A 25,810-nucleotide genomic window follows, 5' to 3' on the forward strand; every position below is an offset into this window, starting at 1 on the left:
CTCCTGCGTTTCCCGTGGTTAGCTTGTCTTAACCCCACTGTTTCTTGGCCACAGAGGGCTCTCACGGGGTGGTCGCAAGAGTGCTCAGGTAGGTGTTTAGGGGTTTCCGTTGGTGCTACTACAGTGGAGAGTCCAGACCAGGTCACCACCGTGCGCATTCCCCCTGAATATGCCGATTTGGCTCTCGACTCAATTACCACCTCATTGACGGGGCGATTGTGCGATAGATCTCCTGGTAGACGCTGCACTTCCCAGGAGTCACGTGTATCCCCTCTCACAGGCGGAGACGGAGGCTATGGAAACATATGTCTCTGAATCCCTGCGTCAGGGGTACATTCGGTCCTCCACTTCACCAGCCTCCTCGAGTTTCTTTTTGTGAAGAAAAAGGAGGGAGGTCTGCGCCCGTGTATTGACTATCGGGGTCTGAATCAGATCACTGTTAGGTATAGTTACCCACTACCGCTCATAGGCACAGCGATAAAGTCAATGCACGGGGCGCGCTTCTTCACTAAACTAGATCTCAGGAGCGCTTACAACCTGGTGCGTATCCGAGAGGGAGACGAGTGGAAGACGGCTTTTAGTACCACCTCGGGGCACTATGAGTACCTCATCATGCCGTACGTGTTGATGAATGCGCCATCAGTCTTCCAAGCCTTTGTAGATGAGATTTTCAGGGACCTGCACGGGCAGGGTGTGGTGGTGTATATTGATGACATTTTGATATACTTCGCTACACGCGCCGAGCATGTGTCCCTGGTGCGCAAAGTGCTTGGTCGCCTGTTGGAGCATGACCTGTTCTTCCAACAGTCCGTCTCCTTCCTAGGGTATCGCATTTCCACCTCAGGGGTGGAGATGGAGAGTGACCACATTGCAGCCGTGCGTAATTGGCCGAACTCCCACCACGGTGAAGGAGATGCAGTGGTTCTTAGGGTTTGCCAACTACTAACGGAGGTTGATCCGGGGATTTGGCCAGATAGCGACTCGCATTACCTCACTGCTGAAGGGGGGCCCGGTGCGCTTGCAGTGGACAGCTGAGGCGGACAGGGCTTTTAGTCACCTGAGGGCTCTGTTTACCTCGGCTCCCGTGCTGGCCCATAGTGTAGGTGGACGCGTCCGAGGCTGGGATAGGAGCTGTGCTCTCTCAGCGCTCGGGTACGCCACCAAAGCTCCGCCCCTGTGCCTTCTTCTCTAAGAAGCTCAGCCCGGCGGAGCGAAACTATGATGTGGGGGAACGGGAGCTGTTAGTTGTCGTCAAGGCCTTGAAGGCGTGGAGACATTGGCTTGAGGGGGCTAGACACCCTTTTCTCATCTGGACTGACCACCGCAATCTGGAGTACATCCGGGCAGCGAGGAGACTGAATCATCGCCAGGCAAGGTGGGCCATGTTTTTCACCCGTTTTGTGTTTTCCCTTTCCTACAGACCAGGCTCCCAGAACGTTAAGGCAGTTGCATTGTCCCGGCTGTATGACACAGAGGAGCGGCCCATGGATCCCACTCCCATACTCTCCGCCTCCTGCCTGGTGGCGCCGGTAGTGTGGGAGCTGGACGTGGACATTGAGCAGGCGTTACGTGCAGAGCCCGCTCCCCTCCAGTGTCCAGCTGGGCGTCTGTACGTTCCGTCTGCTGTCCGCGACCATCTGATCTATTGGGCCCACACGTCACCCTCTGGTCATCTGGAATAGGTCGGACGGTGCGCTGTCTTAGTGGGAAGTACTGGTGGCCCACTTTGGCTAAGGATGTGAGGGTTTATGTTTCCTCCTGCTCGGTGTGCGCCCAGTGTAACGCTCCTAGGCACCTGCCCAGAGGTAAGTTACAACCCTTACCCGTTCCACAACGGCCGTGGTTGCACCTGTCGGTAGATTTCCTGACCGATCTTCCTCCCTCACAGGGTAACACCACGATCCTGGTCGTTGTGGATCGTTTTTCTAAGTCCTGTCGTCTCCTCCCATTGCCCGGTCTCCCTACAGCCCTACAGACTGCGGAGGCCTTGTTTACACTCGTCTTCTGGCACTACGGGGTCCCTGAGGATATAGTGTCTGATCGGGGTCCCCAGTTCACGTCGAGGGTCGGGAGGGCGTTCATGGAACGTCTGGGGATCTCGGTCAGCCTTACCTCAGGTTTTCACCCCAAGAGTAACGAGCAGGTGGAGAGAGTTAACCAGGATGTGGGTAGGTTTCTGAGGTCCTATTGCCAGGACCGGCCGGGGGAGGGGATAGCGTTCGTGCCCTGGGCAGAGATGGCCCAGAACTCGCACCGCCACTCCTCCACTGGCCTCTCTCCCTTCCAGTGTGTATTGGGGTATCAGCCGATTCTGGCTCCTTGGCAGCAGAGTCAGACCGAGGCTCCTGCGGTGGATGACTGGTTCCGGCGCGCAGAGAAAACATGGGACGCCGCCCATGTTCACCTTCAGCGCGCCGTGCTGCGCCAGAAAGTTGGCGCAGACCGTCACCGCAGGTCTGGCTCTCGACCCGAAACCTGCCCCTCCGCCTGCCCTGTCGGAAGTTGGGTCCACGGTTTGTGGGGCCATTTAAAGTCCTGAGGAGAGTGAATGCGGTTTGTTTTAGGTTACAGCTTCCCCCGATTACCGCATTAACCCCTTGTTCCATGTGTCTCTCCTCAGGCCGGTGGTGGCTGGCCCGCTCCAGCAAGGTTCCTCCACCCCCTCTGAACATCGAGGGGGCCCTGGCGTACTCCGTTCGTTCCATACTGGATTCGAGACGTCGGGCGAGGGGACTTCAGTACCTCGTGGACTGGGAGGGGTATGGTCTGGAGGAGAGATGCAGGGTTCCGGTGGAGGACGTGTTGGATCCTTCTATGCTGCGAGAGTTCCACCGTCTCCATCGGATCCCCCTGCGCCTCGCCCTCCGGGTCGTCCCTGAGGTCGGTGTCGAAGCACGTCAGGGGGGGGTACTGTCACGACTTCCGCCGAAGTTGTTCCTTCTCCTTGTTCGGGCGGTGTTCGGCGGTCGACGTCACCGACCTTCTAGCCATCGCTGATCCATTTTTCATTTTCCATTGGTTTGGTTTTGTCTTGTCTTCCATCACACCTGGTTCCAATCCCATCAATTACATGTTGTGTATTTAACCCCTTGAGTACCTGTATAGGGTTCAAACCAGAGTATAATACCACATTTAAAGCTGCAATATGTAACTTTTTGTGTGACCATACCAAATGCACATAGAAATGTGTTTTAGATATGTCATTCTCACTGAAAGCAAGACTAAGAAGCTGTAGATTTGTTCTATGCAAGCTATTTCTATGCTTCCCAGTTCTTAAGGTTTTTTGTTGTTGTGTCTTTTACTTTCAGCTTTTTACACCAGCTTCAAACAGCAGAATTACTTTTGGTTATGGAAAATACATTTCACAGCGGTTTAGATGATATAATGATTATGTACACTATACTTGCTTATTTTGTCAGATACTGTACATGTAAACTGAAATTGAAAGAACTATTAGAATTTTAGCAACCAGGAAATGGCATAGCGATTTTTGCATAGTGCATCTTTAAATGGTTCTTGACTTTCTCTCTCCATTTAGTTTATTTGAATCAGTTGTATGGATGTTTTGGAATGGCATCAGTTTAACATTCATGTGTTTTGTTTTATATATAAACTCAGCAAAAAAAGAAACGTCCCTTTTTCAGGACCCTCTCTTTCAAAGATAATTCGTAAAAATCCAAATAACTTCACAGATCTTCATTGTAATGGGTTTAAACACTGTTTCCCATGCTTGTTCAATGAACCATAAACAATTAATGTACATGCACCTGTGAAGCGGTCATTAAGACACTAACAGCTTACAGACGGTAGGCAATTAAGGTCCCAATTATGAAAACTTAGTACACTAAAGACACCTTTCTACTGACTCTGAAAAACACCAAAAGAAAGAGGCCCAGGGTCCCTGCTCATCTACGTTAATGTGCCTTAGGCATGCTGCAAGGAAGCATGAGAACTGCAAATGTGGCCAGGGCAATAAATTGCAATGTCCGTACTGTGAAACGCCTAAGACAGCTCTACAGGGAGACAGGACGGACAGCTGATCGTCCTCGCAGTGGCAGGCCACGTGTAACAACACCTGCACAGGATCGGTACATTTGAACATCACACCTGCGGACAGACATTTTGTTTTTTTACAGGATGGCAACAACAACTGCCCGAGTTACAGCAGGAATGCACAATCCCTCCATCAGTGCTCAGACTGTCCGCAATAGGCTGAGAGAGGCTGGACTGAGGGCTTGTAGGCCTGTTGTAAGGCAGGTCCTCACCAGACATCACCGGCAACAACGTTGCCTATGAGCACAAACCCACCGTCGCTGGACCAGACAGGACTGGGAAAAAGTGCTCTTCACTGACGAGTCGCAGTTTTGTCTCACCAGGGGTGATGGTCGGATTTGCGTTTATCGTCGAAGGAATGAGCGTTACACCGAGGCCTGTACTCTGGAGCGAGATCAATTTGGAGGTGGAGGATCCGTCATGGTCTGGAGTGTTGTGTCACAGCATCAAAGGGCTGAGCTTGTTGTCATTGCAGGGAATCTCAATGCTGTGTGTTACAGGGAAGATATCCTCCTCCCTCATGTGGTACCCTTCCAGCAGGCTCATCCTGACATGACCCTCCAGCATGACAATGCCACCAACCATACTGCTCGTTCTGTGCGTGATTTCCTGCAAGACAGGAATGTCAGTGTTCTGCCATGGCCAGCGAAGAGCCCGGATCTCAATCCCATTGACCACGTCTGGGACCTGTTGGATCGGAGGGTGAGGGCTAGGGCCATTCCCCCCAGAAATGTCCAATAACTTGCAGGTACCTTGGTGGAAGAGTGGGGTAATATCTCACAGCAAGAACTGGCAAATCTGGTGCAGTCCATGAGGAGGAGATGCACTGCTGTACTTAATGCAGCTGGTGGCCACACCAGATACTGACTGTTACTTTTGATTTTGACCCCCTTTGTTCAGGGACACATTATTCCATTTCTGTTAGTCACATGTCTGTGCAGCTTGTTCAATTTATATCTCAGTTGTTGAATCTTGTTATGTTCATACAAATATTTACACATATTAAGTTTGCTGAAAATAAACGCAGTTGACAGTGAGAGGACATTTATTCTTTGCTGAGTTATAAGGCTCGTATTTCTGTATATATATATATATATAATTGTCTCTGGCAAATCTGTAAGCATAGGCCTACCTAAATAGTCAAAAGGAAAAGTATACTGCCATTATTGAATCTTCAGATAGGCCTACTGTACAGGTCTCTGTTATAAAACTCAGTCCTGAAGACAGACAGAGCCAAGTGGTAACGCTAACCTGTCATACAATCAACAGTAGCTAGGTTTCCATCCAATTGGCGACAGATTTTGATGTGAATATTCTAAAATGTGCATAAATAAAATATGAGGTGGGATCTTTTTGGGTTGGTAAAATTAATACATTTGAGAAATGGCAGTGGAAATGCCTTTATGCTCAAATATTGATATAATCAAATCAAAATCAAATCAAATTCTATTTGTCACATGCGCCGAATACAACACCTTACAGTGAAATGCTTACATACAAGCCCTAACCAACAATGCAGTTTAAAAAAATAAATTAAAAAAATTAAGAATAAGAAATAAAAGTAACATTTTGCATTGGATAACCAAGATATTGAAGTCAGTTTGGGAGTCACACAATGATATGCTGTGTGGTCCTCCCGCTACGAATCCAGAAAGAATGCAGTTTATTAGGCTACAGCTGAAATGCAGTATGTTATGATGAACATCACAGGGAGGTGGAAGTGCATGGTGATTAGAGGTCGACCGATTAATTAGAGCCGATTTCAAGTTTTCATAACAATCGGTAATCGGTATTTTTGGCCACCGATTTGCCTGATTTTTGAAATATTTTTTTTTACACTTTTATTTAACTAGGCAAGTCAGATTAAGAACACATTCTTATTTTCAATGACGGCCTAGGAATGGGGGTTAACTGCCTTGTTCAGGGGGGATTTGGGGATTCGTTTTTGCAACCTTAAGGTTACTAGTCCAATGCTCTAACCACCTGCCTTACATTGCACTCCACAAGGAGCCTGCATGGCAGGCTGACTACCTGTTACACGAGGGCAGCAAGAAGCCAAGGTAAGTTGCTAGTAAGCATTAAACTTATCTTATAAAAAACTATCAATCTTAACATAATCACTTGTTAACTACACATGGTTGATGATATTACTAGTTTATCTAACGTGTCCTGCGTTGCATATAATCGATGCGGTGCCTGTTAATTTCTCATCGAATCACAGCCTACTTCGACAAACGGGTGATGATTTAATAAGCACATTTGCGAAAAAAGCACTGTCGTTGCACCAATGTACCTAACCATAAACATCAATGCCTTTCTTTAAAATCAATACACAAGTATATATTTTTCAACCTGCATATTTAGTTAATATTGCCTGCTAACATGAATTTGTGTCACTTCTCTTGCGTTCCGTGCAAGCAGTCGGGGTATATACATCAGTTTGGGCCGCCTGGCTCATTGCGAACTGTGTGAAGTCCATTTATTCCTAACAAAGGCCGTAATTCATTTGCCAGATTTGTACATAATTATGACATAACATTGAAGGTTGTGCAATGTAACAGGAATATTTAGACTTAGGGATGCCACCCGTTAGATAAAATACGGAAAGGTTCCGTATTTCACTGAAATAATAAACGTTTCGTTTTCGAAATGATAGTTTCCGGAGTCGACCATATTAATTAATGACCAAAGGCTCGTATTTCTGTGTGTTATTATGTTAGAATTAAGTCTATGATTTGATATTTGATAGAGCAGTCTGACTGAGCGATGGTAGGCAGCAGCAGGCTCGTAAGCATTCATTCAAACAGCACCTTTGTGTATTTTGCCAGCAGCTCTTCGCAATTCTTCAAGCATTGCGCTGTTTATGACTTCAAGCCTATCAACCCCCAAGATTAGGCTGATGTAACCCATTAGCTAGTTAGCGGGTGCGCGCTAATAGCGTTTCAAACGTCACTCGCTCTGAGACTTGGGAGTGGTTGTTCCCCTTGCTCTACATGGGTAACGCTGCTTCGAGGGTGGCTGTTGTCGATGTGTTCCTGGTTCGAGCCCAGGTAGGAGCGAGGAGAGGGATGGAAGCTATACTGTTACACTGGCAATACTAAAGTGCCTATAAGAACATACAATAGTCAAAGGTATATCAAATACAAATCGTATAGAGAGAAATAGTGGTCCCGTGTGGCTCAGTTGGTAGAGCATGGTGTTTGCAACGCCAGGGTTGTGGGTTCGATTCCCACGGGGGACCAGTACGAAAAAGAAAAAAAAAATGAAATGTATGCATTCACTACTGTAAGTCGCTCTGGATAAGAGCGTCTGCTAAACGACTAAAATGTAAATGCATAATTCCTATAATAACTACAACCTAAAACTTCTTACCTGGGAATATTGAAGACTCATGTTAAAAGGAACCACCAGCTTTCATATGTTCTGAGCAAGGAACTTAGAAGTTAGCTTTTTTACATGGCACATATTGTACTTTTACTTTCTTCTCCAAAACTTTGTTTTTGCATTATTTAAACCAAATTGAACATGTTTCATTATTTATTTGAGGCTAAATTGATAGTATTTATGTATTATATTAAGTTAAAATAAGTGTTCATTCAGTATTGTTGTAATTGTCATTATTACAAATAAATAAATGTAAAAAAAATCGTCCGATTAACCGGTATAGGCTTTTTTTGGTCCTCCAATAATCGGTTTCGGTATCGGTGTTGAAAAATCATAATCGGTCGACCTCTAATGGTGATGCTCCTTTCCAATAATTATTGAGGGTCTTATACTGGTGACATGATGATCATTGCTTGGCTGCCATTTTATAAATAAAAATGATCTCTCTCTTTTGTCCATAATAATCTGCAGGTAGCCTACCCGCACTATATCTGCGAACTGTTAGCTAGAGCGCACGTGCCAAAACCAGTGGGCACATTCGCTACATAACGCAAAATGTCTAGTGACAAAGCGATGGAAACCTATCTAGCTAACATCTTTCCCTCGATCCTGACTAGTCTTCTAGTCCCTGCCGCTGAAAAACATCCCCACAGCATGATGCTTCCACCACCACGCTTCACCGTAGGGATGGTGCCAGGTTTCCTCCAGACAGGTTTCCTCGCTCTTGGTTTCATCAGACAAGATAATCTTGTTTCTCCCTTGAATGAGTAGGTGTCCAAACATTTGACTGGTACTGTACATACATATTTATTTATATATTTTTTGGAACTCAGTCTGGCTTTAAACTAACTCTTGAAAGCTGTAATAGTAGAATGCACAAGGTACAATTCCGAAATTGGGTAGTGAATCATCAGTTCCTCCTGTAATTTTAGTCATTGCATACATTAGAGAGCTATTTATAGAAATGTCCATGTTAGCTAATGTTTTTTTATTTAGGTTGTTTAGCCCATAGATATTGCTGTAATTTTTTTGTCACTCAAATATCACATGAATACACATTAGACATGGCAAAATGTATAGAGTTGCACAAATATTTGCTTTAAAACTGCAAAATGTTCTTTGCACCCCATGACAAAATGGATAGAATTGCGCGAAATAAGCTTTCAACTTGCAAAATTCTCTCCACCAACAAGAGGAGTGTGAACAGTTTGTGTAATGAACAATGCTTGTGCCCAGGAAGGAGGGCCCCAAGTGAAACAGTTTGGGAACCTCTGGTCTGCATGATGAGATTATTATGGATAAGAGCGAGAATATTTTTAACCTCTATGGGCTAGGTGGGACGCTTGCGTCCCACCTACGTAACAGCCACTGCCAGCCTGTGGCGCGATTTTCAAAACCTTAAAAATCCTATTACTTCAATTTCTCAAACATATGACTATTTTACAGCCATTTAAAGACAAGACTCTCGTTAATCTAACCACACTGTCCGATTTCAAAAAGGCTTTACAACGAAAGCAAAACATTAGATTATGTCAGCAGAGTACCAAGCCAGAAATAATCAGACACCCATTTTTCAAGCCAGCATATAATGCCACCAAAACCCAGAAGACAGCTAAATGCAGCACTCACCTTTGATGATCTTCATCAGATGACAACCCTAGGACATTATGTTATACAATACATGATTGTTTTGTTCAATCAAGTTCATATTTATATCAAAAACCAGCTTTTTACATTAGCATGTGACGTTCAGAACTAGCATACCCCCCGCAAACTTCCGGGGAATTCGCTAACATTTTACTAAATTACTCACGATAAACGTTCACAAAAAGCATAACAATTATTTTAAGAATTATAGATACAGACCTCCTCTATGCACTCGATATGTCCGATTTTAAAATAGCTTTTTGGTGAAAGCACATTTTGCAATATTCTAAGTACATAGCCCAGGCATCACGGGCTCGCTATTTAGACACCCGGCAAGTTTAGCACTCACCATAATCATATTTACTATTATAAAAGTTTGATTACCTTTTGTTGTCTTCGTCAGAATGCACACCCAGGACTGCTACTTCAATAACAAATGTTGGTTTGGTCCAAAATAATCCATCGTTATATCCGAATAGCGGCGTTTTGTTCGTGCGTTCCAGACACTATCCGAAATAGTAAAGAAGTGTCGCGCGCATGGCGCAATTCGTGACAATAAAATTCTAAATATTCCATTACCGTACTTCGAAGCATGTCAACCGCTGTTTAAAATCAATTTTTACGACATTTTTCTCGTAGAAAGCGATAATATTCCGACAGGGAATCTCCTTTTCGGCAAACAGAGGAAAAAAATCCCAAAGGCGGGGGCGGTCGGGGTCACGCGCATAAGCCCAGTGTCCCTTGATCGGCCACTTGAGAAAGGCGATAATGTGTTTCAGCCTGGGGCTGGAATGACGACATTCTGTTTTTTCCCGGGCTCTGAGCGCCTATGGACGACGTGGGAAGTGTCACGTTAGAGCAGAGATCCTTAGTAAATGATAGAGATGGAAAAGAAGTTCAAGAAATGGTCAGACAGGCCACTTCCTGTAAAGGAATCTCTCAGGTTTTGACCTGCCATTTGAGTTCTGTTATACTCACAGACACCATTCAAACAGTTTTAGAAAATTTAGGGTGTTTTCTATCCATATGTAATAAGTATATGCATATTCTAGTTACTGGGTAGGAGTGGTAACCAGATTAAATAGGGTATGTTTTTTATCCAGCCGTGTCAATACTAGCCCTAACAGGTTTTAAGTGTCAAACGACAGTCAAGCATCGATCATCATGCCACCAGAATAAGGCCCTCGACATTTACTGCATGGTTTCCCGAGTCATAGTCGGAGGACCACACAATGTCATCGCGTGACTCCAAGTATACTTTGATATGATGGTTATTATATCAATATTTGAGCATAAAGGCGTTTCCACCGCCATTTCTTGCGTAATTAATTTTACCTACACAAAAAGATCCCATCATGTCGAACGAACAAATGATCTGTATCCATTTATAAAATTGTGTCGTGATTTGGTGATTTATTTTAATAAGCTATAACTTTACACCGAGGTAAAGACCGTTTTTGTTGGATATTCGACGGATATTCGCCTGTAGTTGTCCTTACGTCCACCAACAGCCTTTAGGGACCGTCAACATAGTGACAAATCTAATTTTTCTAAGTTCAATAGCTCTTTAACCATTACTCCTAAAACTTTCAAAACTGGTTGTAGCTAACCCGATGGCATAGACACACATTGCACACACTTTGTTGTCGATTTACATTTTTGAATTTCAATAGCTCTTTGGTCATGTGACCTACTGACTTCAAACAAGGTTCAGAATGTACACTCAGTGGGCCTACACATTGCACACCCTTTAGTTTGTCCGTTTTCATCTCACTCGATTTTACATGAATTTTTCAAACATTCAAATTTCAATAGCTCTTTGGTCATGTGACCTACTGACATCAAACAAGGTTCAGAATGTCCACTGACTACCCTTATGTTTTGCACACCCTTTAGTTTGTCCATTTCCATCTCACACGTTTTTACATTAATTTTTCAAACTTTGAATTTTACATTAATTTTTCAAAGCATTTTACATACATTCATAAGTGTAATACATACTGTGAAAAACTCTCTTGGCTACTGGCTCTGTCACTTTCAGACATGTGCAGAGCAGACTGAAAAAGGGAAGGGTAGCTCTTGACTTGAACCACAGGGGTTCTCTGTAAAGAGAGAGTAATCCAAAAGGTACAGACACACCCCTTGACTTTCAATTGGCACACTTGACCTGTATGTATTCTCTCCTGATTGGCTCTGTGGTGCTTAGTCAATGGGAACTCCGTTGCCGGCCACATCATAAAGTTTTTAGACAGTCTGGTGTCTGACTAAAGTGCCAGAGGTATGAGGAGAGACATCCTCCTTTGTATTTATGGGAACAAATATTTCCTAACACTTTGGATCCTATTCTTGGACAGTTTGAAGACACAATGCGTCAATGCAAAAAAATGTTTTTACTAATTACTGTCCATGAGTAACCTCAACCTTGTGAGTCTGTGGGTGTTTGGCCAATAAAGTGCCAACTCAATTCTACCACTGACTAGTCTCTCATGCCCCTATGAACAGGGACACAGGGCAATAGTTTTTGGGGCTCTTTTCTTGACACACAGTAGCAGTTTACCAGATAAGAATTCAAGAAGATCAAAACGTAGATTGTTGTAAGGGTGTATTACGTCCTGTGCTGGCCCCATTGTCATATCCATTCTGGATTCTGAGTGGTAAAATCATAGCTGAAAAATGCCTGCATATATCATAAATTGCTATTGCAAATAGAAGTATTATGTTCAACAACTGACATTTTCAGATAATATTTTGACAAACACACTTTAACACACTTTGGTGCTTACAATTCATTCTCTATTGTCATAGATTTGGTGGGCACTGTCATCTGTGATCTTTGTGATATGACTTTCTTTTAGCACTTACTGATGAAACTGTCACTTAATATGTTTTTCTTAAAGTCTACAAACGCTCTACATGTATTCACTCTGTGATAGGGTTGGATCCTCTATGCTACTTTTATTATTGTCCTGTAAATGGTTCAGTGCCTATAATTTAGGCTGTGTGTAGAATGGGGCATAAAGGAAATGACCTCTACTAGATTATAGTTATAAGGAAATCAGCATACAGTTTTGGGCTGTGTATTCACTAATCAGAATTGCATTATGTTTACATAAAAAAGAGAATACTTCAAAATGAGAAGATCCTGCCATGGAAAAGACGACTGGGTGGACATAAAGTGGAAAGGGTGGGAAATAACTCACACCATGCAGCAGGACACTATCAGCTGCTGGGTCTTTGTAATGCAGGTTTGATAGTTATATTTCAATAATGAATGGTTAGCAGTTATGTGACAATTAGGTCAAAAACTCTATTTTATTTTTTGGTGTAGATGGCCAAGGAAATTGCACAGAACTTCCCCAACATCCCTTCCCAAATTGATATGGAACCTTCACAAAAACACATGGAGCAACTGCGAAAAGAAATGGCTGAGGATATACTAAAAATGTATGTAATGACATTTAATTCAAAGTAAATGAAAAATCTTTATTTTTATGCAGTTGTTGGGGACAGCCATATGTTCAGTTCATGCCTATGATTTCAGAGTTCAACAAAGCCAACAACTGCTTCATGTGTGCCACTGATAAGAACCTGGATGTGGCCCAAAGACTGACTGGGTTAGTAACTTTATTTAACATGTTTAGAATATTTTGACAACAGTGACGACGGCATGTAAGACAATTTATGATATAACACAATGGATGACTAATTCGTCATGCTGCATTGATATTTGATATTATTTACAATGTGTTACACTTTGTTTTGTTTTATATTGAATGTTTTGCATGCCAGCGGTGGTTCCATGTGCTGTGCCTAAGAATGAAGACAAAAGAGTTCAACAGAGTAAAGAACACAAACTGGAAGTGCTGTCTTTGTTGTTGAAAATGTCTGCTATACCCCATCCACACTGAAGAGGCTCTGAAATGTACATCAACCAGGGATAAAGAGAGAAAATGAACACAAATGTTTTGTACTTATTTTAAGTAAAGTGTCTGTTGACATGTTGGAAAAGATTAAAGGTCTACAATATTTGTTTAATTTGTCAATATTACATTTTTATTCATTGATTTTCTGTCCATTACTGTGGTTACATGTTCAGTATATGTATTGACCAGCAAACCCACTGCAGCCTACCTCACTAGCTCACTCTCCATCCCTGCTTTGGACAATTAATAACACGACTCTCGTACTTTGCCCTTTTCCTTTATGGTTGATATTAACGATGAAAGGAGATATTATCTGTCTATCTCCTATTGTGTACCGCTGTTAAATACTGTGGAAAAATAAAAAACAGGGAAAATAAGTACTTAGAACTACTAAAGGGTGTGCAATGTGTAGGCCCACTGACTGTACATTCTGAACCTTGTTTGAGCCCAGTAGGTCACATGACCAAGGAGCTATTGAAATTAGACAGTTTCAAAAATGAATGTAAAAATTTGTGATATGAAAATGGACAAACCAAAGGGGGTGCAATATAGAAGGGTAGTCAGTCGACATTCTGAACCTTGTTTGAGTCAAGTAGGTCACATGACCAAGGAGCTATTGAAATTCGAATGTAAAAAAAGTTTGTACTTTGTTTTATGCTCCCTAACTAATTCAACTAGGAATACAAAATTCTGCTCACATTTCCACATGTTTATTAGCTTTGGAAAGCGAATTAATCTCAAAACCGTGAAAATAAGACCTGTGCAATGTTGTGCGCAATTTTTCCAACATCATGGCACTTATTTGGAGTCTGTGGCTCAAGTGGTTTGAAAGCGCGAATATCCAACTTGAAACGGTCTTTACCTCGGTTGACTTTACTCGCATAAAAACTGTGGATAGTAACGTGGTTAGGCTACTATCACCTAAAGTGTTGGATGACTTTCGAGATAAAAAAATTAATTCACTTACTAAGAAGATCCCTCCCTGCACCTTGCGTGTGGTGGGAACAGTGTCGTTTCGACGCATTGTCCTCTCCGAAATTAGGAAGCTGAGATGTGTCTGGGGTTGCTGAACAGTTGGACTAAATATTATTCTGGTCCTTTTTGACCAGTTTGATGTTGTCACAATGCGTTTGTCTCAGACCATTCAGCACGGCATTTTGTCAGGCTACACTTTTATGACGTAATGTTATATTCTACTAGCAATTAAAAAAATATTGGTCATGGATAAATATTTGGTCATTTTAGTCGTTGATTTTGGCCGGTTAGGCTGCTTAAAACAACTCCCCTCATCACCCCCAGGCAGGCGCATATTAAGTTATGAGCAATGGGTGACTGTAGGCTACTAGTGTCATTACAGACATGATAACTAACAGGTGGACTCTCTTCTAAGGTAGCTCAAATGCATTATGAAAGCCTTATCTAGTAGCCCACCTATCTAATAACAAGCGTTTGAACATCTTTGCCATGTTCTGTTATAATCTCCACCAGGCACAGCCAGAAGAGGACTGGCCACCCCGCATAGCCTGGTTCCTCTCTAGGTTTCTTCCTAGGTTTTGGCCTTTCTAGGGAGTTTTTCCTAGCCACCGTGCTTCTACACCTGCATTGCTTGCTGTTTGGTGTTTCAGGCTGGGTTTCTGTACAGCACTTTGAGATATCAGCTGATGTAAGAAGGGCTTTATAAGTAAATTATATTTGATTTAAAAACGAAGGAACTGGTTTCTTATTTGGTGTAAATGTCAATGATAATTGCCACATTTTTATTTTATTTAACCTTTATTTAACCAGGTAGGGTAGCTGAGAACAAGTTCTCATTTGCAACTGCGACCTGGCCAAGATAAAGCAAAGCAGTTCGACACATACAACAACACAGAGTTACACATGGAATAAACAAACATACCATCAATAATACAGTAGAAAAATCTATATACAGCATGTGCAAATGAGGTAGGATGAGAGAGGTAAGGCAATAAATAGGCCATGGTGGCGAAGTAATTACAATATAGCAATTAAACACTGGAATGGTAGGGTGTGCAGAAGATGAATGTGCAGGGCATGACAGGAGATACAGTACATTCAGTTAACTAATTGATAGGTAGGCTAACAGAAACATATCAAACATTGAACATGGATGGACCTTTGGCAAACTCCTCACAATACAGACTGAGATGTGCATGACGCCTCTGAACATGTTACTTTAGGCCTATTGCCATTGCGTTCCAATGTATGCGTTTATCAGTACCCAAATCTGCCATTTTCAAGTCGTATACGGGTACGAATGTAAATGGCTACAAACCTCAGAAATCACTAAAGCGGAGGCTTGTTCTCCACTTTAAATGTAGCTAATTGTGATTGTTAGGTTCAAGACAGGCAGGTTATTTACCCATGGTTGCCCAGCCCTCACGCCACTCTACTCCCCTTGAGTGCTTAGTAGCGTTGCCCTTTTCACTGCTTAATGGACTGGGAAATGGTGCCACTGGATCATTGGTCCCCTCTGCGTTTTATGATGTTTTCTTATTGCCTTTCTTCCGAACCCCTGCAGCTCTCTCATCTGATAGAATTACAGTACAGCAGCAATTGCTTAGCAACCATGGGACCCCTCAGGTTGGAAGCTGATTGGCTGCGGTGTTCCATGCTCCGTATTTAGCCTGATAAATGACGTTACAGAGGCAGACGCCCGAGGAAAATAAGATATAGGTGTCGCTTTTACTTTGAAGATCACACATGGAAAATCATATCTGCCTTGGTTATATGGTTTTACCACAACAGAAGCAGTTACTGTAAAATCTGTTACTTGTGACTGGAATAGATATTACACAGACATCCTGTAAAGGGCTTAATCAAGACACAAATTGATAAATGGGTTACCAGATGCACTTACATCTCATTTAACAGACACACATGAATAAGATGTATCAGAGATGGTTACCTAACATACTCTGGTACATAAATCCTAGAAATGGGTTGCCAAAAACACACATTTCCCCATGCCAAATTACAAATCTAATCTATACCATATGCAAAGTTTGTTACATTTTCCATCCTCGCTGTGTGAGCAGTAGCAGGATAATATGACCTGCTGTGAGCTGTGACCATCACCTCCAGGCTGTCTGGGGAATAGACACAGAGGGCACATTGGTGATCAACTCAGACATTTACTGGCTGGGGTGGAGTTTACAATCCTGTTGGGAAAGCATTTGTGCCATTGAAAAGGATAGGACCACTAAAGAATAATCAGAGATTTTGAGCTAATTTGTGTTGAACAAATGAAAAACTTGACATAATTCCTTCATTGCAAAAAGTATCTGCTTACTATTTAATACAAATGTTATGCTCTTTGCATTCTAAATATTAGTTTTTGGTCTTGTCATTTAATAAATTACTATAAGGACAATGGACATAATACAGGTCCTAGCCATTATGTTCAGGAATATTACCATAACATTAAACCAAATGTAATTATGACTAATAGACAGGTTGGGTGTGTAGCAACAACACCGACATGTGCGCAACTATGGGGCAAAACGGATGGGGTTGGCTTAGATTGTTGACAACATGTAAACAATATTTATCTCCAATGTTTATTGAAACATAAATACATTTGCACAATGAGCACTTGTTGTCTCTCAAATACATATTTACAGGTGTTGGTTAGCTAGCTAGCTGGCTAGCTAGATTTGAGCCATATTAGCATAAGGTGACAGTCAAAACACCTCAAAACAGACATGGTATCAAGAACAAGATAAACTGGGCTGAAACGAGCCACTTACTATTCCCCACATGGCAGCATCTTGTCATTGTTGCTAGCTATCTGGCCATCCAGAATAACAACAACACAAGGTGTTCAGAGCCACAGTAGGGATTCTTCAATAAAGTATTTGTTGTCATTCAACGAGAGATGACTCGTTTTCATTGACAAATACTGCACCAGACATCTTAGTCAGATGTAAGACTAAGATATCCTTGGCAAAAAAACATCAAAATGAATGATATACTTCTTGAGTTATCTTATACTGAACAAAAATGTAAACGCAATAATTTCAAAGATTTTACTGAGTTACAGTTCATATAAGGAAATCGGTCAATTTAAATAAATTCATAGGCCCTAATCTGTGGATCTCACATGACTGATCAGGGGTGCAGCCATGGGTGTGCCTTGGAGGGTATAGGCCCACCCACCTTGGAGCCAGGCCCAGCCAATTAGAGTACGTTTTTCCCCACAAAAGGCGTTATTACAGACAGAAATACTCAAAATAAATAGAAATACTCTTGAGTTTTTATTTCAGCTCATGAAACATGAGACCAACACTTTACATGTTGCATTAATATTTTTGTTCAGTGTAGATTCATTCTGACTATTTTGAGGAAGTGTATACTGGCTACAGCGTCTCAAAATGGACAAACAGTACTATTGCCCTGTTTTCTAATTTTTCAAGCGAAGAAGTATACGATCACATTCGTTAGGCTAGGCGCCAAGACGCTGCGTGGTCAATCTGTCGTCTGCATTGGCCGTGTAGCATTTAAGGTGATACTGCCTCTGCAGAAGTCTGGGCATTCATACTTCTTGCGCGCTCAGAACTGTTGAACAGAGCTGTTGTGAAGGAAGTTGTCAAGGAAGTGAGTTTGTGTTTATACAGGACCTCCCGCCCCTACCTACCATCAACCAATCATGTCAATGCAGAGCTATACAGAGCCCTCCGCATTGTTACAAAATTTGGGAGGTGCATAGCTCCGTACAGAGCTCAGTTTGGCCTCTGCATGCCTACAGAGACTCCGCAATTGCGTAACACCCTCCATACGGAGCCTCCGACCACATTTTCGAATCAAGCATAAATTGGTTTTAACTCCTCTGTAGCTTTCAAAAAGTTCAATAGGGTATTTCATTTCAGAGAGGGGGAACTTTATTAGCAAAGCTTAATTTTGACAGCCTGTTTGACATAGTTCATGGTGTTTGTGTGCCCTTGCAGCAACTTTAATAAATTAAAACAAGACTTAATACGGGACTCTTTTTGGGGGGGACCTTCACGCTTTATTATTATCCCCGCTAGAGGACAGCATTGTACAAGTCAAATTCCTTTCACCAGTTTGGGATAATTTGTTCCAAAATGTCCAGAAACATAGGATGTGAAAGAACAATGGGGAATTTTTTTTACTTTAACCTGCGAATTTATGGTTTTGAATTAAATATGATTACATCACATGCAATGCTTTCTGGTGTCTTCTGCAAACAATGGTGCCATATCAATTATTTACAGCCTTTTAGTGTATCATGTAGCAGTAAGAACTGAAAAATACAGAATTTTGGCTCTGTTGTCCTAAATTTGAATCATGACACGTTAATTTTGAGACCCTGAAAACCTTATTATAAAATGTTTAATAATGTGGCTCCAAGACAAATTCCTGAAGCTAGAGAGTGAGAAACCCCATCCACTGTGTCCGATATAGGCTACAGGAGAGTATCTATTTTAGAGTCAAGCCTAGTCTTTGTGATCTCTAAACAAGCTCACAGCCCTCTGGTGGTGTAGGGGTTAACGGGATGAGGAGGCAGTTGAAAGCAAGTCTTCTTTATACCTACAGCAGGAAGCTCCTCCCCCTGTCGTGGCGGGAAATGCTGGTGTGAGAGAGAGCGAGAGAGACAGAGACATGTAAACATATGTTTCCCATGCCAATAAAGCCCTTTTAATTGAATTGAAGAGAGAGAAATGCAGTGGCTGAACCTAATAAGGAGCGTATCTACTACTACTCTACCTGCTTCCACCGGGTTGCCCTGGCAACATGCCAGAAGCAGCACCTAGGAGGAAGGGGAAGAGAAAGAGATAGCTTTTACAGCCCCGGCCCCACACCCTCCCTGTTTTGGCGCGAGACGGATAGAGAGATAATGCTATGTCATAGCAGTAGATGGGCGGGGACTAAGCAGGCATGAGTGTAGGGGAAGAACAAAGAGGGTAGAATAGAGACACACACACATCTCTGAGGGTAGGAGCCAAATGACTATCTTAACGGTAATCAACCTCCAAAATAACTGCCCAGGTCTGTCTATTCATCCATTCACCCCGCCTCCCTCCATACACACATAAACACGCACCTTTTGCATGTTTATATAGCCATGTAATAACAGTGCACTCAGACTCAAAAAGTGTTGAAAATCCACTTTCAGAGAGGCCATTCTATGGAACACAGACTTGTCCAGAGACATCACCACAGTCAGGAGGGAGAAGGCCCTCAAAGCAGGGACCACAGTCCAGTCATTCCCTACACGTTCTGCCTCCAAAGGGGCCCTATACAAAATAAGGAAGCGTGAGCTGCCTCTTTGTTCCCACTTCCCAGGGCTAGAACCACAACCTATGCAGTCTGCAGCTCTCTGACAGACAGAGACAGAGATTTGAAAGGAGGGCATTGATTATTACATAACCAGGCGATGTGCTGTAATGTTACTGCTGTAGTGATCAGGCTGATTCTACAGCACCAAATACATTCAGCTGCTGTTAGAAGAAAAGACTGGTGACTTGTCCACGGAGGCAGGACAGACAGAGACTGGTGACTTGTCCACGGAGGCAGGACAGACAGAGACTGGTGACTGTTGTCCATGGAGGCAGGACAGACAGAGACTGGTGACTGTTGTCCATGGATGCAGGACAGACAGAGACTGGTGACTGTTGTCCATGGAGGCAGGACAGACAGAGACTGGTGACTGTTGTCCATGGATGCAGGACAGACAGAGACTGGTGGGGCCACATGTCTGATCCCGTTTTCGCAAGTTTTGTGTCGGGGGCTAGGGTCAGTCTGTACATCTGGAGTATTACTTGTGGTGTCCTGTGTATTTAAATGCTCTCTAATTCTTTTGTCTTCTCGGAGGCCGCCGTCCTCAGGACTCCTGTGATGACTCCTGGTCAGTCCACCGCTAGTTCAACTGCTGGAACCTGACTTGTCCACCGGAGTGCTGTTGCAGCTCGACATATGACAAACATGACAGTTCACCCTGCACGCCAGAAGAGGCTGGCCTCATGACTGGTTTTGGCTCCATGCTTTGGGTTAGGCTGGTTGACAGACGAGAGACTGGTGACTGTTGTCCACGGAGGCAGGACAGACAGAGACTGGTGACTGTTGTCCATGGAGGCAGGACAGACAGAGACTGGTGACTGTTGTCCACGGAGGCAGGACAGACAGAGACTGGTGACTGTTGTCCATGGAGGCAGGACAGACAGAGACTGGTGACTGTTGTCCATGGAGGCAGGACAGACAGAGACTGGTGACTTGTCCACGGAGGCAGGACAGACAGAGACTGGTGACTGTTGTCCATGGAGGCAGGACAGACAGAGACTGGTGACTGTTGTCCATGGAGGCAGGACAGACAGAGACTGGTGACTGTTGTCCATGGAGGCAGGACAGACAGAGACTGGTGACTGTTGTCCATGGAGGCAGGACAGACAGAGACTGGTGACTTGTCCACGGAGGCAGGACAGACAGAGACTGGTGACTTGTCCACGGAGGCAGGACAGACAGAGACTGGTGACTTGTCCACGGAGGCAGGACAGACAGAGACTGGTGACTGTTGTCCATGGAGGCAGGACAGACAGAGACTGGTGACTGTTGTCCATGGAGGCAGGACAGACAGAGACTGGTGACTGTTGTCCATGGAGGCAGGACAGACAAAGACTGGTGACTGTTGTCCATGGAGGCAGGACAGACAGAGACTGGTGACTTGTCCACGGAGGCAGGACAGACAGAGACTGGTGACTTGTTCATGGATGCAGGACAGACAGAGACTGGTGACTGTTGTCCATGGAGGCAGGACAGACAGAGACTGGTGACTTGTCCATGGATGCAGGACAGACAGAGACTGATGACTGTTGTCCATGGAGGCAGGACAGACAGAGACGGGTGACTGTTGTCCACGGAGGCAGGACAGACAGAGACTGGTGACTGTTGTCCATGGAGGCAGGACAGACAGAGACTGGTGACTGTTGTCCATGGAGGCAGGACAGACAGAGACTGGTGACTGTTGTCCATGGAGGCAGGACAGACAGAGACTGGTGACTTGTCCATGGATGCAGGACAGACAGAGACTGGTGACTGTTGTCCATGGAAGCAGGACAGACAGAGACTGGTGACTGTTGTCCATGGAGGCAGGACAGACAGAGACTGGTGACTGTTGTCCATGGAGGCAGGACAGACAGAGACTGGTGACTGTTGTCCATGGAGGCAGGACAGACAGAGACTGATGACTTGTCCACGGAGGCAGGACAGACAGAGACTGGTGACTTGTCCATGGAGGCAGGACAGACAGAGACTGGTGACTTGTCCACGGAGGCAGGACAGACAGAGACTGGTGACTGTTGTCCATGGAGGCAGGACAGACAGAGACTGGTGACTGTTGTCCATGGAGGCAGGACAGACAGAGACTGGTGACTTGTCCACGGAGGCAGGACAGACAGAGACTGGTGACTGTTGTCCATGGAGGCAGGACAGACAGAGACTGGTGACTTGTCCATGGAGGCAGGACAGACAGAGACTGGTGACTTGTCCACGGAGGCAGGACAGACAGAGACTGGTGACTTGTCCATGGAGGCAGGACAGACAGAGACTGGTGACTGTTGTCCATGGAGGCAGGACAGACAGAGACTGGTGACTGTTGTCCATGGAGGCAGGACAGACAGAGACTGGTGACTGTTGTCCATGGAGGCAGGACAGACAGAGACTGGTGACTTGTCCACGGAGGCAGGACAGACAGAGACTGGTGACTGTTGTCCATGGAGGCAGGACAGACAGAGACTGGTGACTTGTCCACGGAGGCAGGACAGACAGAGACTGGTGACTGTTGTCCATGGAGGCAGGACAGACAGAGACTGGTGACTGTTGTCCATGGAGGCAGGACAGACAGAGACTGGTGACTGTTGTCCATGGAGGCAGGACAGACAGAGACTGGTGACTGTTGTCCATGGAGGCAGGACAGACAGAGACTGGTGACTTGTCCACGGAGGCAGGACAGACAGAGACTGGTGACTTGTCCACGGAGGCAGGACAGACAGAGACTGGTGACTTGTCCATGGAGGCAGGACAGACAGAGACTGGTGACTTGTCCACGGAGGCAGGACAGACAGAGACTGGTGACTTGTCCATGGAGGCAGGACAGACAGAGACTGGTGACTGTTGTCCATGGAGGCAGGACAGACAGAGACTGGTGACTTGTCCACGGAGGCAGGACAGACAGAGACTGGTGACTGTTGTCCATGGAGGCAGGACAGACAGAGACTGGGAGCACAATGATCTAAATGCTTTACGTTCAAAATCTGGTATTCCACATGGGCTCACACACTTGTTCTCTCAATTAAATTGCAATTCAAAGGGTAGTATTGGCATGGGAAACATATGTTTATATTGTTGTCTCTCCAGTCTGTCTATCTACTGTAGCCCCCCCTTCTTTCCCTATTTCCATCATTGTGGTAATTAGGCATTGTTTGCATGGTGGTGGTGGGTTGGAGAGAGAAACTGATTAGTGAGGGTTTGGCTGTCGCTTCATAAGGGACAAAGAACAGGGAGAGAACCAAACAGAGCCTCTGTGACAACTATGGGGTCTGCAGGGGATTAAAGGGGGTGGGGGAGGGGTTAATACCCCTCTGAGTAGCTTGAGGGTATGCAGGGGGAGGGAGATCTTCAATGGGACGAGATTCAAAAGATGCAGCAAGTGTCCCGACTACAACTGATGCAACTTTATACTGTGAAGTGCTGCGGAGCCGAACAAAGGAACATCTGCTTACTGACAAAGCATTCAGACACAGCAACGGCTCTCAGCTGGGACGCAATGGCTTCAGATTGGTTTCAAAACTAGCAACAGGTTAAGAATTGAGGAAATATAGAGAGAAAAGAACATGAGTTAGGTCAGATTTATGGCAGACATTGTTGAGTTAAAATATAAACTATATTTAATGGTTGTCAAAAACGTCATATGCACATCATATTACACATAGGTACTTGTTGAAGAGGTTTACACTATTTTGCACGTTGTAGTTCCAATTAGTGGTATGGGAGTAGTACAGTGTGCAATCCTTTCTGTTTCAAAATACAAACCACAGCCCTAGAGATCAGTCTTTCACAGTTCACTTGCACATGCACAAGAACACACTACACACACTCTTACATTCTGTATGCAACGTTGCCAGGGTGAGGGTAATAGACCAGCTGTAAGAGCTGAGGCCCGTTCCTCCTCTCCTGTAGCCCTGATCAACCATTCACCAGCTCCATGGTTACATCACATGCTAAACCTACTGCTACATCACTGATAGGACAACCTACAGTAGGCCTACTCCTCTGACTCCTGCACGCTTCCAATAACGCTACTGTGCTTACATTCATCCCACTGCCATACCTTGCCCGTTGAATATGGAACTAGGCGGGAAATTTGATCTTTGACCCCGTCCTGTCAGACTGGTCTCAGGCTACAGCTCCCTGGTTCAGAGTGGTTCTAGGTTCTACTAGGCCTGGGCTAGGTAGTGCTGCGCTCGTTGTCCAGGTCTGGGGACCTTATGACGAGCTCATTATTCTCAGCGATGGGGTCTGTCTGGGGCCAGATGGCCGTGGTGTTTAGACTAACGGGATTAGGATTATCTCCATATTAGACAGGCGAGCTGAGAGGCCAGCTCCCCACCATGACAGGACTGCTGCTTCAAAAATACCCCCCCCCCCAACACCCAGTCACTTCTCTACAATGGGCATCTACACTATTTCCTCTATTGAGATTTGCCAAGAACAGTCAGAGCTTGATATAGTAATTTCACTGCATAAGGGGTGAAATTCCTACTCTTCTGTGAACCCATTACTGTTTATTTTGTATTTAAATAGAACAAGATGATAGAGTTGCAAAGCTCAAATGCAGAACATGCATGTATGTCACAAATTAGCAACGGCCAGATGTAGACAGACAGCGTGTTTCGACTGAATCATTCCTGTTATGTAACTTTGGCCTTGGGATGAGACAGAGTGAGAGAGAACCGGAAAGGGGCTGATGATTCTGGCCTATATCATAGAGGACTAGAATAACAGAAATATGGACCTGAGGGAAGGGCTAGAGTCTAGAAAGAACGTGTTGGTGAGAGAAAGATAGAGGGACTGGGAGACAAGGAGATGGGAATAGAGATGGAGAAATGAACAGACGGTGAGACGAAGGGATAAATAAAGCTAGAGAGAGTGACAGTGTGTGTGTGTGCATGTGAGTGTGTCCATATCCATTTTATACCCTGATGAACACAGCTTGTCTGTCGAAACATTGGTTATTATGTTATTAAATTATTGCATCTGAGCTCCTAGTGTGCGGCTCTCCTTTTTATTTTCAAGTGTGTCCATGTAAAACAGGCAAAATCTCCTCTTCTCTCTCCCTTGACTGCAATCGCAGTCACTTTTAAATAAAATGAGGGAAAAGGTGTGTTCTAAAAAGTGTTGATGTTAAGTAATACCTAGGCCCTCATTGAAAATAAGAATTTGTTCTCAACTGACTTGCCTAGTTAAATAAAGGTAAAAAAGAAGTTCAAATGAAAAACTACAGAAATGAAAGTAGGTCCACCCAGCAATATTCTCTCCATTCTCCAGCTGAACTTCTGCTATTATTTTATCGCTATTTTACTGGAAAGAAACTGCAAAACACAAAGTCCTAGAAGACCTCCAATCTTACACTCAAAGTAGACATAAGTTAAAGCATAAGGGAGAGGCAGTCAAATGTGTGATTGCAGCACCGTAAAGATAATATAATCAAAAAACCAAAGACAGCCGCATGTTTAACAACATCTGGGTCAGATGGGCTCCGACCTGATAAGGAACAGTTTCAACAAGACCTATTGTGCTTTTAGTCGACTTCCTCTCTGAATCACTATGTAAAGACACTAAGTAAACTCCACATAACCAAGCCAGTGAGAAGAATACAGGGGAATGTAATGACTTAACATGGCAGAAAAAACATTGCCCAATATCTCTCTGTGTTAATGTGCAAAGGTATGGAATGTCTCACGACAGCTGAGGGACGTTACGAAACTTTCATCGACAAGAACAGAGATGCAGTTGTTCAGATATTGCTCAATGTTTACTGCTCAATGTTTACTGCTCAATGTTTACTGAGGTGTGTTGCAATCGTCACACCACCTTTTCTGGCTCCGGAAATGCTTTATATTATTTGCATTTATGATGGTGGATACCTGGCAGGATTCCTCATAGAGCTGTTCTCTGTGCTGTTCTGTGAGGAGGTTGGGCTAACGTTTATGCACTGGGTTAGCCAGACTGATTATTGTTCAGCTCAGTGATGAGGGAATCTATCTAGTTGGGTAATCAATTGTGTGAAAATGAACCGCAATGGAGCGTAACACACACATGCGTGCGCGTGCATATACACACATACACAGAGTAGCACATCATAGAGGACTGTTTGCTACCCTAGAACACTATCCTGCAGCCTAGTGTACACCCACCCACACACACTTATCTGTTCTCTCTCTGAGCTGGGATACTATTGGCCCATTGACAAAAGAGCAGATACACAGAGACGCTCCATACAGGGGCCTCTGCTCTCCCATTGTCTCCTCTCTGATATCAGACCACTGACCCTTGCCCTGGTCATCCTGTTAACCACAATTATCAAATTATCCACACAGTAAATTATCCACAGCCATTCAATCAACCACTAAGATCGTCAAGTCAGCCCTCCTAGTCATTACCTATTGTATGTGAGCTGATTTGCTGGGAAGACCTCTATTTTTTATTTAAATAGGCATCGTTGGCACAAGGTCCAAGTGTTTATGTCAACTAAAGTAGATGAGTAGGTG

At 44.2% G+C, this 25,810-nt stretch overlaps 1 protein-coding gene across 2 annotated transcripts in view; it reads right to left on the minus strand.

Annotated features, from left to right (window-relative positions):
• Positions 1-15,591, minus strand: part of LOC106580683 (cytosolic 5'-nucleotidase 1A) — a 31,378-nt gene extending 15,787 nt beyond the window's left edge. Inside the window, exon 1 of one of the 2 annotated variants that reach the window (XM_014162106.2) lies at positions 15,388-15,591. Coding sequence is in view for 1 of the 2 variants with exons in the window: in XM_014162041.2 (XP_014017516.1) it covers positions 13,975-14,031 (57 nt within the window). In the remaining variant the exon portion in view is untranslated. Of the gene's footprint in view, positions 1-13,974; positions 14,538-15,387 lie in introns of those variants that run through there. The other variant, XM_014162041.2, reaches the window with a different exon arrangement.
• Between the last annotated feature and the right edge of the window lie 10,219 nt (positions 15,592-25,810).

This window comes from Salmo salar, chromosome ssa01, assembly GCF_905237065.1.
Source record: "Salmo salar chromosome ssa01, Ssal_v3.1, whole genome shotgun sequence".
In the NCBI taxonomy this organism is placed as follows: Eukaryota; Metazoa; Chordata; class Actinopteri; order Salmoniformes; family Salmonidae; genus Salmo; species Salmo salar.